Source organism: Pristis pectinata, chromosome 11, assembly GCF_009764475.1.
Source record: "Pristis pectinata isolate sPriPec2 chromosome 11, sPriPec2.1.pri, whole genome shotgun sequence".
Lineage (NCBI taxonomy): Eukaryota > Metazoa > Chordata > Chondrichthyes > Rhinopristiformes > Pristidae > Pristis > Pristis pectinata.
In genome coordinates this window covers 36,404,411-36,423,765 of record NC_067415.1, presented here as the reverse complement: position 1 = coordinate 36,423,765, position 19,355 = coordinate 36,404,411, and the positions used below count along the sequence as shown (strand labels likewise).

General features: G+C 38.6%; 1 protein-coding gene across 4 annotated transcripts in view; it reads right to left on the bottom strand.

Moving 5' to 3' along the window:
* Nucleotides 1-19,355, bottom strand: part of uxs1 (UDP-glucuronate decarboxylase 1) — a 69,348-nt gene that overhangs the window by 6,642 nt on the left and 43,351 nt on the right. For 2 of the 4 annotated variants that reach the window (XM_052026554.1, XM_052026552.1), the window contains exons 11-14: nucleotides 10,664-10,707; nucleotides 8,658-8,718; nucleotides 6,513-6,570; nucleotides 2,238-2,341 (exon numbers count right to left, since the gene is read on the bottom strand). In XM_052026554.1, coding sequence (XP_051882514.1) covers nucleotides 2,238-2,341; nucleotides 6,513-6,570; nucleotides 8,658-8,718; nucleotides 10,664-10,707 — 267 coding nt within the window. Of the gene's footprint in view, nucleotides 1-2,237; nucleotides 2,345-6,512; nucleotides 6,571-8,657; nucleotides 8,719-10,663; nucleotides 10,708-19,355 lie in introns of all 4 variants that reach the window. The other 2 variants (XM_052026551.1, XM_052026553.1) reach the window with 1 other exon arrangement.

The following is a 19,355-nucleotide window of genomic DNA, read 5'->3' as shown; positions in this document are numbered from 1 at the left end:
GCCTCCTTACCCAAGGAAGGATAAGCTTGCTACAGAGGGAGTGCACCTTCCCCAATTTGGTCCTGCCAAGCTTCTGTGGGCCACATCTTAAAAGACTGATTGTTTGCAGAACTTTAGTTCAGTGTTGACTATCATTTAGCACGTTTCTGGGTAAAAGCAGAAGCGTCATGGCTAATCCAGTCAACCAAATATAAAATGGCAAAAAATGATTTAGAACAGAAAAATACTTGTCCTGATAATGATTTTAGTAACGTGATTTGCCATGTCAATGTAGAGGAAACAATGCAAGTCAAAAGGAAAAGAAAAGCTTACAAAAGGTTCAGAGAGCTAGGTAATGTTAGAGATCTGGAAGAGTATAAGGCTAACAGGAAGGAGCTTAAGAAGGAAATTAGGAGAGCCAGAAGGGGCCATGAGAAGGCCTTGGCGGGCAGGATTAAGGAAAACCCCAAGGCATTCTACAAGTATGTGAAGAGTAAGAGGATGAAACGTGAAAGAATAGGAGCTATCAAGTGTAAAGTGTGTATGGATCTGGAGGAAATAGCAGAGGTACTTAGTGAATACTTTACTTCAGTATTCACTATGGAAAAAGATCTTAGTGATTGTAGTGATGACTTGCAGCAGACTGAAAAGCTTGAGCATGCAGATATTAAGAAAGAGGAGGTGATGGAGCTTTTGGAAAGCATCAAATTGGATAAGTTGCCGGGACCGGAGGAGATATACCCCAGGCTGCTGTGGGAGGCGAGAGAGGAGATTGCAGAGCCTCCGGCGATGATCTTTGCATCATCAATGGAGACGGGAAAGGTTCCAGAGGATTGGAGGGTTGCGGATGTTGTTTCCTTATTCAAGAAAGGGAGTAGAGATAGCCCAGGAAGTTATAGACCAGCGAGTCTTACTTCAGTGGTTGATAAGCTGATGGAGAAGATCCTGAGAGGCAGGATTTATGAACATTTGGAGAGGTATAATATGATTAGGAATAGTCAGCATGGCTTTGTCAAGGGTAGGTCCTGCCTTACGAGCCTGATTGAATTTTTTGAGGATGTGCCTAAACACATCGATGAAGGGAGAGCAGTAGATGTAGTGTATATGGATTTCAGCAAGGCATTTGATAAGGTACCCCACGCAAGGCTTATTGAGAAAGTAAGGAGGCGTGGGATCCAAGGGCACACTGCACTGAGGATCCAGAACTGACTGGCCCACAGAAGGCAAAGAGTGGTTGTTGAAGGGTCGTATTCTGCGCGGAGGTCGGTGACCAGTGGTGTACCTCAGGGATCTGTTCTGGGACCCTTACTCTTTGTGATTTTTATAAATGACCTGGATGAGGAAGTGGAGGGATGGGTTAGTAAATTTGTGGATGACACAAGGGTTGGACGTGTTGTGGATAGTGTGGAGGGCTATCAGAGGTTACAGCAGGACATAGATAGGATGCAAAGCTGGGCTGAGAAGTGGCAGATGGAGTTCAACGCAGAAGTGTGAAGTGGTTCATTTTGGTAGGTCAAGTATGATGGCAGAGTATAGCATTAATGGTAGGACTCTAGGCAGTGTGGAGGATCAGAGGGATCTTGGGGTCAGAGTCCATAGGACGCTCAAAGCAGCTGCACAGGTTGACTCTGTGGTTAAAAAGGTATATGGTGTATTGTCCTTCATCAATCGTGGAATTGAATTTAGAAGCCGAGAGGTAATGCTGCAGCTATACAGGACCCTGGTCAGACCCCACTTGGAATACTGTGCTCAGTTCTGGTCACCTCACTACAGGAAGGATGTGGAAGCCATAAAAAGGGTGCAGGGGAAATTTACAAGGATGCTGCCAGGATTGCAGAGCATGCCATATGAAAGCAGGCTGAGGGAAGTCGGCCTTTTCTCCTTGGAGCTATGGAGGATGAGGGGGAGACCTGATAGAGGTATATAAGATGATGAGAGGTATTGATCGGGTAGATAGTCAGGGGCTTTTTCCTAGGGCTGAAATGGTTGCCACAAGAGGACATAGGTTTAAGGTGCTGGGGAGTAGGTACAGGGGAGATGTCAGGGGTAAGTTTTTTTTACTCAGAGAGTGGTGAATGCATGGAATGGGCTGCCGGCAACGGTGGTGGAGGCAGATACGATAGGGTCTTTTAAGAGACTTTTGGATAGCTACATGAAGCTGAAAAGAGGGCTATGGGTCTCTAAGGTAGGGACATGTTCAGCACAGCTTTGTGGGCTGAAGGGCCCGAATTGTGCTGTAGGTTTTCTATGTTTCTTACCACAGGCTCCCATCCCAGTAATAGCTTGGCTTTTCTGATATCTGGATTTCTTCGTTGGGGATCATCTTGTGCTTCTGGAAGTGACAGGACTTCACTTCTGCTCCCTGCTAGAAAAAAAATACAGTTTAACTGTTTTTAAGATGATGCTATTAATTTTGAATTAATTTGGAAGACAGAATAACCAAGTGGCTTGCTTTTTCAGGAACTATATGACGAAGTGTATTAAAGCTGTGAAAATGGCTTTATGATCAAACATTTTAACTTTCTCCATTATTATTTCTATTTCAAATTATTTCTTTAGCCAATATCTTAAACTTTCATCTCCAAATAGTTTGCATCATACTTACAGAAAGCACTGTAAATATAGGCACACTTGCCTTACTAACCTGAAGTACTAAGGTAATCAGAGTTGAGGTAAGACAAAATGAATGTGACTAGTATTGTTCCACAAGGGTCTCATTTGGGGCCACAACCTTGGCAAGCAGGATTAAGGAGAATTCCAAAAATTTATAAGCAGCAAGACAGTAGTTAGGGAAAGAGTTCCTTCAGGGGCCAAAAGGGAAATCCAGGAGATACAACTAGGATCCTAAGTGAATACCATTATGGAAGGTGGAGAGTATGATGAGGGGTACACTGATATTCTGGAACATGTCTGTGTCAGAAAGGTTCGAGATATTGGCATACATCAAGGTGGATAAATCCTCGGGGCTTAACGGAATCTATCCCAGGATGCTATGAGAAACAAGGGAGGAGATTGCTGGGACTCTAATAGAAATTTTTGCATCTTCATTAGTTGTGGGTGAGGTACCCAAAGATTGAGAGATAGCTAATGTTGTTCCCTTATTCAAAAAAAACAGTAGGGAAAAGCCAGTAAACTACAGGCCAGTGAACCTTGCCTCAATAGCAGGGAAATGATTGGATAAAACTGTACGGGACAGGATTTGTTCACTTCGAAAGGTAGGGACTGCATGGAGGACTCAACATGATTTTGTGCAGGAGAAATCTTGTCTTACAAGTCTGATAGTGTTTTTTTGTTGAGGAGGTAACTAAGCTAATTGATGAAGGCAGGGCAGTCGATGTGGTTTATATGGACTTTAGCAAAGCTTCTGACGAAGTCCACCTGGTAGGCTGGTCCAGAGGGTTAGGGCACATGAGATCCAAGGTGTGTTGGCAAAACTGGCTTGCATTTTTGAATATCAAATACTAACAAGGCCTAGTTCTGTGCTGTACAACTCCATGAATCTATCCTTCTGTGCCTTGCCTATTAATTGTCTGTCCAAATGCCTCTTAAACATAGTATACAGTCCTATTGTGGGCAAGTGGGATTAGTGGAAGTGAGCAAAATTGTTGGCATGAACGTAGTGGGCCAAAAAGCCTGGTTCTGTGCTGTACAACTCTGACTGTTCACCATGGAAGTTCACAACACGGCTTATGGGCCAAAAAGGTCACATAATCCAACTTGTTGATGACAAAGGTATTTGGTCATTAAATGCAGGTGTGGATGGAAGTATAATATTACAAGTAAATATTTATAGTTTAAACTAATGGACAGCATCGTACAAAAGTAACAACATTGACAAATGTGGAGCCATCCATCTTAAATCCAGAATTGGTAGTACAGAACACTTTCCAAATGATGAATAGCTGGAAAGAGTGAAGGCCCAAAACATTTTGTGATGGACCCTCACGGATACATAAATAATTAAGAAGCCCATCAGAACAACATTCTTTACATCTGGAGGACTTGAATGCAAGAGCACTGAAGTTATGCTATAGCTGGGTAAAACTCTGGTTAGACTTCAGGATTTAAATTAGAAAATACAAGTTTGAAATACCTTCCACAAAAAGGAAATGGTACAAGGTCAATTGTTAATTTTAAATCTGATTGATGGATATGTTAAGCAATGGTATAATGTTTTTCTTAGCAAAGGAAGGTGCATGGAGACAAGTCCTAGATCAATCATGATGTTACTGAATCCAAGATTTAGAGTCAAATGGCCTCCTCCAATATTTCTGCATTATATCCCACCATTGACTCTCATGTCTTAACTGGTTTGGAATTCCTTCTAAATCATTTCACACCTTCATCTCTCTTAAACTCATGTCAATTTATTTTAAACTCATGTGGTTGGCTTCTTTTTTTTCTAAAAACAGTGAGCTGACATACATGCAGTACTCCATTGTTTACTCAAACCTATGATTTTCAGATCTCAAAAACCAAGTCTTAACATAGGGCAGCACAGCGGTGCAGCTACCTTACAGCAGCAGAGACCCAGGTTCAATCTGCCCTGGGGTGCCATCTGTTTGGAGTTTGCACATTCTCTCTGTAACCACGTGTCTTCTCCAGTTTCCACCCAAAGATATGTGGCCACTGTAAGTTGCCCCTAGGCTGTCGATGAGTGGGAGAATCTGGGGTGGGGCAAGAATGATGTGAACATGGGGGAGAAAAAAACTGGAATAATGCAAGGGATTAGTGAAAATGGGTGGGTGGTGTGGACTTGATGCACTGAAGGGCCAGTTTCTGTGCTGTATCTATGATACTATAATCAAAATTACGTTTGCAGTGGTATTGACAGTTCATCACAATTTGCACTTAAAAAGCTCTTAGCATTGCAATATTTCCCATGATGCTTGATAGAAGTGGAACCAGATGAAATGTGAGATGCAGACATGAAGAAATTGGGATAGATGATCAAAAACTTGGTTAAGTGACAGATTTTAAATAGCATCTTAAAGTGAGAGCAAATCTGTGGGTTACCTGCATCTCTAAATTTCAAATTTCCGTGTACATTTACACTCCACTGGCAGTCTCATTTATGCTTCTTTGCAATTTCTTCCTTTTGCATCCAGAAACAGTGAGATGACGTGTCTTTTTTACATTATTATTTAATATATACAAGAGTGGGGGAGGAGGGAATCAACACAGCTACAGCGAGGTAATATTAAGCGGGAATGTGCAATGGACTAGGATCAAAGGAGAGCGATAAGAACTGAGTTAAAGGCTAGAGCTGTTACAAAGACATGGGTTCAGAGGGGCAAGCCAAGCTCATAGCAAGATTTGACCACTGGGTGAGAATCTTATATTTGAGGTGCTAGCAGACAGGAGCCAAGAACAGGTTTTGTGTGTGAATGGCAGATACACAAGTTAAAGATGTGGGCAGCACAGCTCAAGTTTCTGGAGGAAAGAAGGTCAGCCAGCAGAACACTGGAATAATGTCTGGACTGATGAAAGTACAGCTGAGAGAGGGGCATTTTGGCAATGGGGAGATTATGGAGTCAAAAATCACAATTTAGCACAACAATTGAAAGAAGTCTAATCCAACTTCAGACAAATGTGGACAGTAACTGATGGGATTGAAGGTAATGGCCTTCAATCTTTTCAATATTTAGTTAGTAAACAGCTCTGCTCTCCTGATACTGGATGCCTGACAAAGTGGTCATAGAAGGGTTGAGAGAGGGTGATGGTAAGGAAGAGCTGGGCTTCGTCAGTGTGTGTGTGGAATCTGATATTTTTGGATTATACTGTAGGATGCAGATGAGAATTTATGAATTCCAAAATTAACCTTCCTAGCCTGATCTCCCTGCAAAATGTTGCATTTCCTCAGTTTTAAACATTTATCCAAAAGATGTAGGTTGTTTCTCCCCAAACTATTCACTTGGCAAAATCATTCACTATTTTAAGGCTTCCTATTAAATGGGAAAAATCTCCCACCAGGAACTTTGATGGATCCATTAACAAATCCAGAGGAGAGGGTGCAGAACAGCTGACTTCAGCAGAGGGGTGCCCACAGTAATATGCACAGCATGGTTGGACTTTCCTTGAAGGAAGATCTGCCCCAGTGCCCCCCACCCCAGCTGAAAGTGTCTGATGTTGGTAAAGGCAAAATGAAAACAACTTTGTGACAATAAAAAAGACAACAGGAAAATATTTAAAATTGATCTCAGTTGCAATTAAGAAAATGGATAAAATTATAAAATAATTAAGACAAGCAATTAGTGAAGTGGAAGAACCTACAGGTATTAATGGAAAAAAAAGACTGGAATGGTTTTGGAGCCTTATAAATCCAAAGAAAATAGATGAGAAAATTCTGAATGCATTTGTTGCAATTTTTGAAAACTCACGATATGCACCGATTGACGTAGAGGATTAGAAGACAAAGTATGTTATATCATTAGCCAAAGGCTGTAGCTGATTTCATGGACCAAATGTCCTATTTCCCTGGAATAACATTTCCTCCCTCTCCAGTTCACCAAAAATAAGCAAAATGAAATTACCAACAAGGCTCCGAATTAATTTGGCAAATTCCAGAATGGTGTGTTCTTCTGGGTTTCCCTGTGAAAGTTAAACAAACTGTTTGCATTAAATAAAACCGATTCATGTTTAAAGTATTTAAACACAACCGGCAATTTAGATGGGACTATTGTTGTCTCCACACTTATTATAAGTGAATTTAATACCAATATGCTTCTTGTTGTTTGAATATACACTTTAAAATAAAATTACAAAATATTTAAAACCATTTTAGGACAAATATGAATCCTTGCTGATTACTGTATTTTGAATCACTTGCCACAAACATGCACATGAACGGTGCTGCTTCAGCAGAACACTGTTTTCAAAAACAGGAATATTATACCATGTATTAATGATGCATATTGTTTTAATAATTAAATGCTTATTTGAAAACCAAAATGTGCAATATACTCAAAGACACAATTTATCACTTTCGCCCACTACAAAAACCATTCCCTGCAATGATTTCAATTCCCTCCTCAGTTATTTGTTGGGTTGAAATAGGCTGAGTACCACCTTCCTGCTGTGTGAAAAATCAATCTAATTCATATTTAATCCCCAAACCTAATTCACAGCAGTGACTGTCACTGTTCCAGTCTCTAATCTCTGCTTTAATCTTTTGTGCATCCTCTTTGATCTTGCCATCGTCCCAAAAGCAGCATACGAAAACCCTACTGCATACTAACTACAGCTTTTTTTCTACAAATTCTGCACTTTTACAATATGTACAAAACTTTGAAACACACACGTTGTAAAAAAAAGTATATAAATCGATTCATCAATTTGTCCCTTTTAAGGATATACGCAACTGAATCCTTAAATCCTTCCTCCTCTACTACAGGTTGATAGGTTAATTGGCTGCTGTAAATTGCCCCTAGTGAGTAGTAGAATCTGGGAAGAGTTTATGGGCATGTGGGGAGAATAAATGGGATTAATATAAATGGGCAGTTGATGGTTCGCAAAGATTGGGTGAGCCAAAGCATCTGTTTCCATGCTCTATGTCCCTGTTTCCATGAAACTATTACTACTTCTCCCTTAACTGTTCCTCCCAAAATGCATAATCTCACATTTCAATGGAATAATTTCAGCTGACAACAAGGATCAAAAATCTTAACACCATCAGGACAAAGCAGTTCACTTGACTGATCAACACCCTCCAAGTGCTCACTCTCTTCAAACCTGACATACTGTGGCCACAATGCATACCACTGACAAAATGCAAAAACATCCAAATCCTTGATCTTCACTACCAAGAACAAATGAATACTATCAGCTGCTATTATGTCAACTCAGACACCTTCCTGAAACAATCTCTTTGTTCATCATCACTCAAACTAACTTCTGGAACCCAAATCATTTTCAGTCAAGCTGTAACTGGTGGGGTGCCTCAGGGATTAGTGCAAGGACTTGTCAGTCCACAGTACCCCATAAGGAATTCAAATCTGTGAGATACATCTTACACTTTAGGGAACAGTGGATATTCTTCTTCACTTTTTTTTAAAATTTCCAATAGCTTATCCATCAACAATACTATACTGACTACATTAACCCACTTGATTCTATTTTGAACATATTACATTGTCAATCCTAGTACTTCAACACCTTTCCATATAGAAGCACGTTTGAAAGACTGGTTAGGGGACCTAATATTTCTTCTGACACAGCAGTATTCCTGGATGCATTCGATTACTGCCAAGTATCTTTCCAGTTTGTTTTACCATTTTTATTTCCCTTATCTATTGTCACTCTTATTCCTAGTTTACAATCCTTTCTTTCTTACAGCACCATACTTCTGTGAAAACCAACACAGGTGTTTGAATAATTCCATCAATCTTTTACTTTTCAAAGAAAGATTTCCATCCCATCTCTTACTGGCTTGTCCTATGGGCTCATTTAGTGGCTGTCACACAATATTACATAGGATCCCACTCTAATTAACTGACAAAACACTATTACTTGTAGGCAGAATACAACTAGGAGCTTGAAATCATTCAATTTTTAAAATTTTAGATTACAAAACTCTAATCATAGGATTTATCCAGTTTTACAGTTAGAGCAATGTCAAATATATTAATAATTTCAAATGAATGTTTGGACTATGATTTACTGAAATAAACTTTACATACCACATTAACAGGACTGCTGACATTACTGTTCATCAAAACCACTAATCCATTCACAAGATCACTACAAAGAAAATTGAAATATTAAAATGAAAGTTGTTGAATTTTCATTTGGCATGTCAACAATCTAAAAATGTAGTTAAATTGAACAAGAAAGCATTATAATTTTAAATAAAGCAAACTTAGATTACACTAGACAAGAAGCTACCCATGAAATTTAACAGCTTCTGTAACTTAACTCAATCCAAAAAAATTATCTGACCCATTCACTTCAAGTTTCAATCCATATTTAGCCCTGTGTGGAAAAAAGTCATTTAATATTATACAAAAACTGCCCAATACATTGCTTTAATGGTTTTAATATTTCATAGAAATGTTCAGGTTTTATTAAAAACATTGGATCTGGGTGAAACTTTCAAATTTACAATATTACAGCTCAGTATTCACGTCATACAAGCCAGTGATAATAAATCTGATTCTGATAACATTGCCTTGAGTAATATACTTCCTATTAACTGCCACTCTTACTTTCTATAACAGCCCCCAATTAGCATCAATAAAACTGCTAATGGTACAAAGTTCTCTGACTCATGAATAGTGCCACAAAGAATCTGCTAATTATATATCCAATAAATATGATATATCTAATGCATCAAAAGCTAGCATGGCAATATGGTGTTTTAATTCTATTAAACAATTTTACTGAAAAACAGTTCATAACTATAATAGTTCAAATACACACAGTTTTGTGCTAAAATGCACAATAAAATGTAGATCACATTTAGGACAAAATAAATTAAGCTCAAGCCCAGGTTTCTAGAAAGGATGAAGACTTCAAATAAAAATGTTAGTAAAGCCATTAACACCATGAAAGAACACAATAGATACATTTCTTGATATTGTAATGTATGCCACTGAATTTTTGATCTTGCACATATCCAATGCAAGAATATAAGCAACTTTACTTACCAAGGAAGAAAGAAAATTGTTTGCAAATAACTGAGCAACTTTTAGGAACAAATTGCTCAAATTAAATTTCGATCACAATAAACTACTCACTTTAGCAAATTATAATCATGTCCAATGGCAATTTATAATGAGAAAAAAAAATTGGCAGAAAGTATGACAAAATTGTAAAAGGATGTCAAGTTTTACATGATGTTAATACATTTATTATATGTTAAGATGTTGAGAGAACTCAAGATTCTGATGACTCTGTGGCAGCAGTCAGTGTTGCAACGTGACACTGAAAAGCTACCCAACGTCAAACAACAGTTTCAAACAGAACCCTGACTAACTTTGATGATCTTTAAGGGAATCAAAGTGCTATGGTAAAGAAACTGCAAAGCCTACAATCCCTGGCTCTACCAAAGTAAGAAAGAAACCTAGCTAACAACCTTCTCTTAATACTGCCACCAACTGACACCAGAGTGCTACATCACTTGCTCCTGCTTCATTTATAACGAAAGCCTGTTGTCACGAGAGAATTACTTTCCTGCAATGAATTGGACCTGGGCATCCTTTTGTTCTGAAGAATAGTGGGGGGGAAGACCTTCTCTAGCCATCTTTAGCATCAAGACTCAGACTTCCTTCACAGCAAAATATGAAGCTTGGGGAGTGTACTTTGTTCCCATTTTCATTAGAACAAATGAACAACAAAGGACACGAATGGTGTACTTCCACTAATGTCTTCACACAAGGATGATTCTCACATCAAACACTACCACTTGCCTCAACTCCCAAATCTCCAGCTCGCTGTGATAATCTCATATGCATAGAAGCCAGTAGCAATCCTTCCTTCCCTGTCCTCTTCTTTTCCCACTTGGATCTAATTATTCTTCCAAACTCCTTCCTTTGACCCTTCTTGACCCACATGTGAGTTTGAGTTTCTTATTTTTTTAATAAATGAGCGTTTTAATAAATGTGAGTTTAATATACACAAATGTTTAATCAGATAAATTGATTTATCTATGCAAATAAGAACATTCAATAAGTGAAACACAGCTTACCTCACATATTGGAAAGACCTAGTCTGAGAACCTGAACCATAAACCTGTGAACAGAGGAGAAAAAAAAATCCTATTGTCTATAAATTTACTTTAAAAATATAGCCCAGCACACCCAGAGTAGTTCATTAATTGAAGGCACTTTAACACCAAGTAAAATTTTAGAAACTGTGTTGCTCAAGGGACTCTCTTGCTAAACAAAAATATGACTGTCTAAAGACATGAAACTAAATGAAATTCCGGATTCCATATAGTAGTCTGCTGACTAAAGTTGAATCTCATTGAATTGTAATCAAATTACTGACCTATTAATAAAAATGGTTGAGCAACATGAACATCAGCAGTTGAATCCATCAGGTGCAACTATGCACTTTTTAAAAAAAACCGTTTGGACAATGGGACTTAAAGAAGGCCAAATATCAACATTTGCCAATGTCACAAAGGTTGCATTGTAAGCCACGCAGATGGAAGCAATAAATTTTAAAGAGTGAAATGGCAAAATTGTGGCAAATGTTTTTCCAAAGTATGCAAATGAGAGGTCATCCACATTGGAATTGAAAAGGATACATAATAATTATTAATAGATGGCTAGAAAAACAAAACTGGAGGCCCAAAGAGTATTAACAGCTCATCCATGTTAAATGTCATGAAGGGGTACAGAAAATAATCAAAAAGGGCCAATAGAACACAAAAGGGGAGAAGTAAAGTTGTGGTTAGACATGCATTACTGAGAGCATTCTGGGCCACCACACCTTAGGAAAACAAATTGGCCTTGGAAGAGCACAACAGCTTTACCGGAATGGTTCCTGGGCTCCAAGAGCTAAATTACAAGGAGAGAATGCACAAATTGGTCTTCTCTGAAAACTAGAAGGTTAAGGGGTAATTTTATCCCAGTTTCCCCAAATATTGAGGAGCACTGTTATGTTAGATAGAAGTGAATATTTCCATTAGTTAGGAAAGCTGGAACATTGGGGGGGGGGCACAATCTAAAAATTGATGTTAGATCTTTCAGGAGTGAAATTGGGAAACATTTCTCTATACAATGGATGGATGGATGGCAGATATTTGGAACACTGCAAATAGCAGGATCTTTTCTGCTGGATTTACTGAACACTGCAATTCTATTCAGTCGATTGTTAAATTTAAATAAGAGATTAATAGATTTCTGTAAATCTAAAAAGGTATTAGGGAATTCAGTGAATGGACAGACAAGATTGAAGGTCTCCTACTCCTATATTAATGTGCACTGCTACAAGAAGTCCTGTAAAGACACAGGAAAATTTATCCCTTTCTTCTCAAAATGTAGCCAAGGCCATGATATATAGGCAAATTCCAATTTAAAATATCAAAACTATAAAAAGGATTACCCACAAAGAGAGTAAAGAAAAAGCAATCTTTTTTTTAAATGTGGAACTTCTACCTAGTCCATGTAAAATGGCTTCAAGGCTATTTCTTCAAGAATAAGCTAAATGAACAGATGGGAGTTTTGGAAGGTAGTCAAAGATTTGCCTACCTAAAACATTACAAAGCAATTTTAAGTAAAGGTGTAAACCAAGAACAGTTAAAATGATTACTTAAAAGACAGGGAATAAGTGCAAACAGATTTCAATATTTTTCAATGAACTTTAACTAGTGCCACTTGCAAACAGGCACATACACACTTTTAAAACATTTTAAACTTCTATAATTGATTCCAATGATGAGTACATTTGGGTGTTTTTAAAAAGTTCAACTTTCTCTTATGATACACCATAGATAAGTATGAATCATGGCAGTTGCAATACAAAGGCCAGCATTAAATATACCTCCTTTGTGCTAGCTCTTGGAGCTATCAAACTTATTTTTAACCTTCTGAAGCATCCTCCTTTGTCTCTGGCTTCAAAAACTTACCAGAATTACTTCCGAATTTAAAGTCTCTGCCTTAGCTCAAGCAAATAATGCACTGCTTGTTTTAACTACTATGAAACAAATTTACCGGTACTCTTCATACTTTCAATAATCCTGAGCTTTTGTTATTTGGTCTCCATATATCAACTAATGTAACCCAGCTTTTATTTAAAAGTTCAAAGTCTCAATTTTGAAACATGATAACCGCTCTCTTTAATTCCTATTCAATGTGGAAAAAAAAACACTATGTCTATGAACTTTTGATAAGCCATCTGATTTCTAATGTATTCATTATGAGCATTAATGGAATTAGTTAAATTTTGACTTGGGTTGGAAATTGTTCAGGATGTAGGTGAGATCGACAGAATGTGACCTCCATTTTTCCACAATATTGGTATTGGTTTATTATTGTCACTTGTACCGAGGTACAGTGAAAAGCGTGTCTTACAAACCGATTGTACAGGTCAATTCATTACACAGTGCAGTTACATTGAGTTAGTACAGAGTGCATTGATGTAGTACAGGTAAAAACAATAACAGTACAGAGTAAAGTGTCACAGCTACAGAGAAAGTGCAGTGCAATAAGGTGCAAGGTCATAGTCCATCTCATTGTATAAGGGAACCGTTCAATAGTCTTATCGCAGTGGGGTAGAAGCTGTCCTTAAGTCTGGTGGTACGTGCCCTCAGGCACCTGTATCTTCTACCCAATGGAAGAGGAGAGAAAAGAGAATGTCCCAGGTGGGTGGGGTCTTTGATTATGCTGGCTGCTACACCAAGACAACGAGAGGTAAAGACAGAGTCCAAGGAGGGGAGGCTGGTGTCCGTGATGCGCTGGGCTGTGTCCACAACTCTCTGCAACTTCTCTGCCCAAGACCGCAAGAAGCTGCAGAGAGTTAACCTGGAAGCAGGAATAGTGCTTATATCTATGGTTCCAGCTGACATTAAATTAGCACGGGGGGGGGGACCTCAATTAAATAAGCAAAATGTTGTCAGATGGAATTCAATGTGATCAAAAGCAAGGTCATCTACTTTGAACCCAATAAGGGCAAATCTTCAGTTTTCTAAATGACAAAGAAAAAGGTGTAAAAATCTTTGAAAGTTAGCAGATGGTTTCACATAAAATCTCAAAAAGCTTAATGGAACATTGGCATTCCAATCAAATGTTTTAACACCCAAACACAAGTTATTGCCACAAACTTTAACAAGAAAAAAAAAATTGGTTGATGGCTCTAGACTTGTGCTTTATGCACAAATATTAAAGTACATCAGGCTGCCAATGAAAAAAGTCATAGCTCTATGTAGAGAGAGCCAAAGGTATGGTTCATTTATAAATGAACAGACCTTTCAGACAGCAAATCTAAATTTAAAATAATGGTCATTTTTTTTTAAATGGAAATTGTGGTAAAAGCAAATCATTGCTAGTGAAACAACTACTCCCCTTAAATCAATCTTTTAATTGGGTCGTACATTTCAATATTTTCATTTTTATTAGAATTTCAATTATTTAGTTCGAAAATTGGGACTAGAAAAGTATATTGTAACACTGGTGTTTAACTGGAACACCAGAATGTTTGAACATAACAAATTTATAGAAAATCCTATTTTCATCTAACTTTGAACAGTAAGAAAACAGGTACAGTCTCCATTGTTGCTAGTGGACATAACCTAAAATTTCATAATGAAATAATACAAGACAAATAATTGACTATTAGTTAGACTTTTTACATACAATTTATATTCAGGCAGCATTTGATCGAGTATGGCATCAAGGAGGCTAAACCGGTGTCAATGGGAATCAGGGGAAAAACCATCCACCAGTTGGAATCATTCCTAGCACAAAGGAAGATGATTATGGTGGTTGGAGGTCAATCATCTCAGCCACAGGACATTTCTGCAGGAGTTCCTTGGGTAGTGTCCTAGGCTCAACCATCTTCAGCTGCTTCTTCAATCAAAAGGTCAGAAGTAGGAATATTCACTAACGATTGCAGAATGTTCAGCATTATTTGAAACTCCTCAGGAAATGAAGCAGTCCACAACTAAATGCAGCAAGAAACGGACAATATCCAGGCCTGGGCTGATAGGTGACAAGTATCATTCAGGTCACACAAGTGCCAGGTGTGACAATATCCAAAAAGTTAAAATCCAGCTATCACCCAGTGATATTCAGTGGCATTACCATCACTGAGTCCCCCATTATCAATATCCTAGGGGGGGGGGGGGTTTACAATTGACCAGAAACTGAACTGGAGTAGCCACATACACAATATGGCTACAGAAGCAAGTCAGAGGCTAAAAAATCCTGTGGTGAATAACTTGCTTCCCAACTCCCCAAAGACTGTCCACTACCTACAAGGCTCAAATCAGGTGCATGATGGAATATTCTCCACTTGCTTAGGTGAGTGCAGCTTTAACAACACTCAAGCAGCTCGATACCATAGAGGGCATAGCAGCCTGCTTGGTAGGCATCCGATCCACAACCATTCACTCACTCCACCATACTTCACAGTAGCAGCAGTTTGTATCATCTACAGGATGCACTGCACCAACACACCAAGACTTCTGAGATAGCATCTTCCAAACCCACAATCTCCACCAGCTAGACGGACAAAGGCAGCAAATGCACTGGAACATCACCATTTACAAGCCACACACCAATCTGACTTGGAAATATATCACGCACAGTTCATTCACTGTCACTGGGTCAAAATCCTGGAACTCCCTACCTAACACCATTCTGGGTATATCCTCACCTCTAGGACTGCAGTAGTTCAAGGCGGCAACTCAACACCACCATTTCAAGGACAATTAGGGATGGGCAATTAAACACTGGTTCAGCCTGTGAAGCTCACATCCCTTGAATGAACAAAAACTCAAAGACAGTGCATTATACTGGTTAGGCATTTGTACCTACAATGCAACCTAAGAATATGTGGGAATAATTGACCATATCGTGCTAAACAAAAAATGCCCAGTTTAAAATATTAAGCTATATAAATGTTCAAATCATCTAGCATTTTGAAGGGATGAGATAGAGCAGCTGTAATTCTCCCCAATCTAGTTGACTTATTTGTGCTGTTCTGTTGTTTCTTTGCACAAATGCATATTATTCCTAATCTCCCTGATATTTTTAAAAACTTACTAGATTTGCACATTCATTGACCATTAATCAAGCAAGGGCTCATAATTACTAACATAAATATCCTTCTTATAGCATATCGCAATGCAAATCAATCTCTCTGGCTCAAAACAATTTAAATTAAGTTTCAATCATTCTAAAATTCAAAAATTAAAGTTAAAATTTATTTTCATGCTTTTCCCCGTCTTCCTGCCCCCACCCCCATTCTCTGACGGCACTTGGCTCAACTGCAATTCACCATTCTTCTCTGTTGTTCATTTATTTCTCAGTCCTTCAATTTCATTGCTTATAAGGAAAGGTCCTATCAAATCACCAAGGTCAGATGCCTCTTTTGTCAGCTACCATTTCTAGCAGGAAATAGCACAAATTACAAATGTGCTGAATAGGTCAGGAAAGAGTCTAACTAATGCTCCAATGTGTAAGATGTCTCACTCCAGCAAGATTTAGAAGGCATTTGTGACTATTTTGAGGAAGTCCATAAATAGCAATGTAAATCAAATATTTGCCACTAAATAGGGTTTTTACTGCAAGCAGACCCTTACAAGTTGCCTTGTATTTTATACTCTTGGGTACACTGCTCCATCTTAATTTGATTTTAGTGGGGAGGTGGGGGTGGGAAAGAGAGGCTGGAAGATACATGGGGTTAATTAGCATATTCCAATCAAGGATCAACCAAACAGATATTGGTTGGGAAGCTGACTGATCAGGTTGGCAAAGACTGCGAGAATGATCTGGGACTTACAAGGGTGATCAAAATTCCTCACCAGAGGGAGCCTGGCATCAGCTTTGACTAGAATCCTAATTGCACATGTCTTGCAGAATGAAATTCACCGACCAACTTCACAAAGCCTTTCTACAATTGGGCAAGTCAGGAGTGTCAAGTCAGGAGTGTGGTTAAATACTCTCCACTTGTCTGGATGAGTAACATCAACAGCTGAATCCAGGACAAAGCAACCACTTGATTAGTATCCCATCGTCTACTGGGGTTCCAGTGCACCATTTAAAAAGAAAAGTGCACTGCAGTTACTTGTCTAGGCTATATTGACAGCACTTTTCAAACCCGTGACCTCTACCATTTAGAATGATGAGAGCAGCAAATATGGTGGAGACATCAATTTGAAGTTCGCCACCAAGTCTCACATCACCATGACTTAGAAAAAGATTTCTGCTTCATCACTGCAAGGTCAATATTCTGAAACTCCCCATTAGCAATGTGGGAGTACTTTTATCATAAGAATTTCAGCAATCCCAAGTGGCGGCTCACCACTACCTTAGAGTAGAGTATATTTGGGGATGATCAGTAATTACAAACCTCATCAGTGATGCCAAAATTCAATAAATAAAACCTCAATATGTTCCATTTTATCATGTATTATCACACGCACAAGTTTTCACACATTTGGACCAGTGAAATTTTAAGTAAAATATACAATCAATAGTTCTGATGCTCTGGTGAATCGTTCTACATTTGGGATGAAGAAGCAAGGTCCAAGTAGTCTTACATGAATGGACAAGGGAAGCTTGGGGACAAAAAAAGTCTGACAATCAAGTTCCCTGAAACTACTTGATACCATCTAAAGGTCTGTCCAGAAAGTTTAGTAGATTATATACAAGTAATGAAGGTGCAGTAAATATTTTTCTCCTCCAGTGAATGGGTAATTAAGATGAATCCAAGGTTCCACATAAGTGTTTCCTACAGCAAACTTTTTATTCAAATAATCCATGTGTAGATAATGTGCTCCTCAATCTCCAATGACAGAACACATGTACACCATGATACGTGGGATCTCAGAGTATTTTCTCGATTAACATACTGAACAATATGACAGCATTCTGTACTTTAGAATAGTTCCACATCTTCTAGAGTGATAGCAACAAGGTCCAGGTTAGATTGCCAAGAACCTTGCATTGTCTATCTAGCCTGATTTTACCCGTCAGTAAACAAACAAATAAAAATTCAGAAACCTAACCTCAATACACATTTCTCTTCCCACTGATGTGGCCTGACCAGCTAAAGTATTTCCAGCGTTTTCTATCTTTATGTTGATATACTATTTTATGCTCATTAGGAACTAGGCATCCATCAAGTTCAAGCCAAAAACCTATTTAGGATATGGTGGGTTAAACAATCCGACATGCTAAGGATGGCATTATTGACGTTATATTATTTTAACATCACTAGCAATTTAAAAGGTTATGAACATCAATTTAATAAAAAGTGTTTATATGAATGAATCCTTTAAAAGAAATCTATGAAGTGTTTACTGCTATACAAAACAATCTATGGCTGTTACACCATTTTGCCCACATGGTGTGTGTATTCTCTCACCAATGATTGAAGTTCAATTGTCTGAAAAGAATTGGCCAAGTATCTTCATTTGTTCTGCTAATGGCCATCTGTTATAAAATTAGGACCAAGAATGGTTGTTGGAATTCTGGTACTCAGCTAGATAATTTTCTCAGATTGTGGAGAACCTAGAGCTTGGCTTTGGCAACATTTAGGCTTGCTTAACAAGGGACAAATAAGCATTTATACCATACCACAATGTCTTCCCAAGAAAATGGCCGAGGCACGCTCTGCCACCCACTTCTGACATAACTTCTGACTAAAAATGCCCACAACTTCTAGAGTCACAAGCAAAAACTTAACTGAACCTACCACATCAAAATACTAAAAAGAGCAAGAAATTTCCTGAATATTCGGATAAGTGTTCATCTCCTGACCCTGAGAGCTCCCCTACCATCTTCAAGCCTCAAGACAGAATGATAATAGAACAATCACTGGTTACCCAGATAGATATAGCCATAACATTTAAGAAAGTTAGCACCATCAGTGGTAGATATGTTGTTGGATTGGCATCACTGCCCTTGGGCTTAATATGTACTCGGTCTCTAGCACAGGAGAGATCCAACATGCATTCTTAACTGAATACAGTTTAGCAATTGATCAAGCTTACACTGGCAGCATCTCCCAAGTCTCAATCTCTTCTGCCAAAAAAGATGATAATAATATTAAGCTTCATACCAACAGAGGATTCGCAAATACAGTCCTTTTTTCTATATTACACTTCCCACAAAATCTGCTAAAGGACCGGATTACTTCATCATAGAATATACAGATCTTTTCGGATATCTCCAGTTATTATTTCTAGTCTAGAGCGTCTTGCCTCAATATCTACAATTCTCCAGCTGCCACGGTAGGATTTGAACTTGTGTTTTCAGAACAATAGGCAGGAAGTCCAGATACCCATGCAGTAACAATGATCAGATGACAGCCTCGCTAGTGAACCCTGTACCACTGGTGCCCCTGCTGAATGAAATGGACTTTTGGCTGCAAACAAGCTTGCTACAAATACACACTCACACAACAGGTTGTGTTAGAGATAACCAAATGGGCAATTTGTTCATTTTTCTATCCCAGCACTTGGGCTGTCTATCAGTGCTGTGAAACTGACCTCAGCATCATGCTGAGAAATCACAGAAACAGAGAGGGGATGGGAAAGCTGTCATTGACACTTACCCGCCAGGTATGATGGTGCCTAGGTCCTGCTCCCCCAAAGCTGCAATTAGGTTGGCACCTATGCCCACAGTATCAAATTTAACTTCCCTTGTCTGGAAGGTACAGGAGACAGTGGGCTGAAAAGAGAGGTGGTGGCCACCTAGACAGTAAGT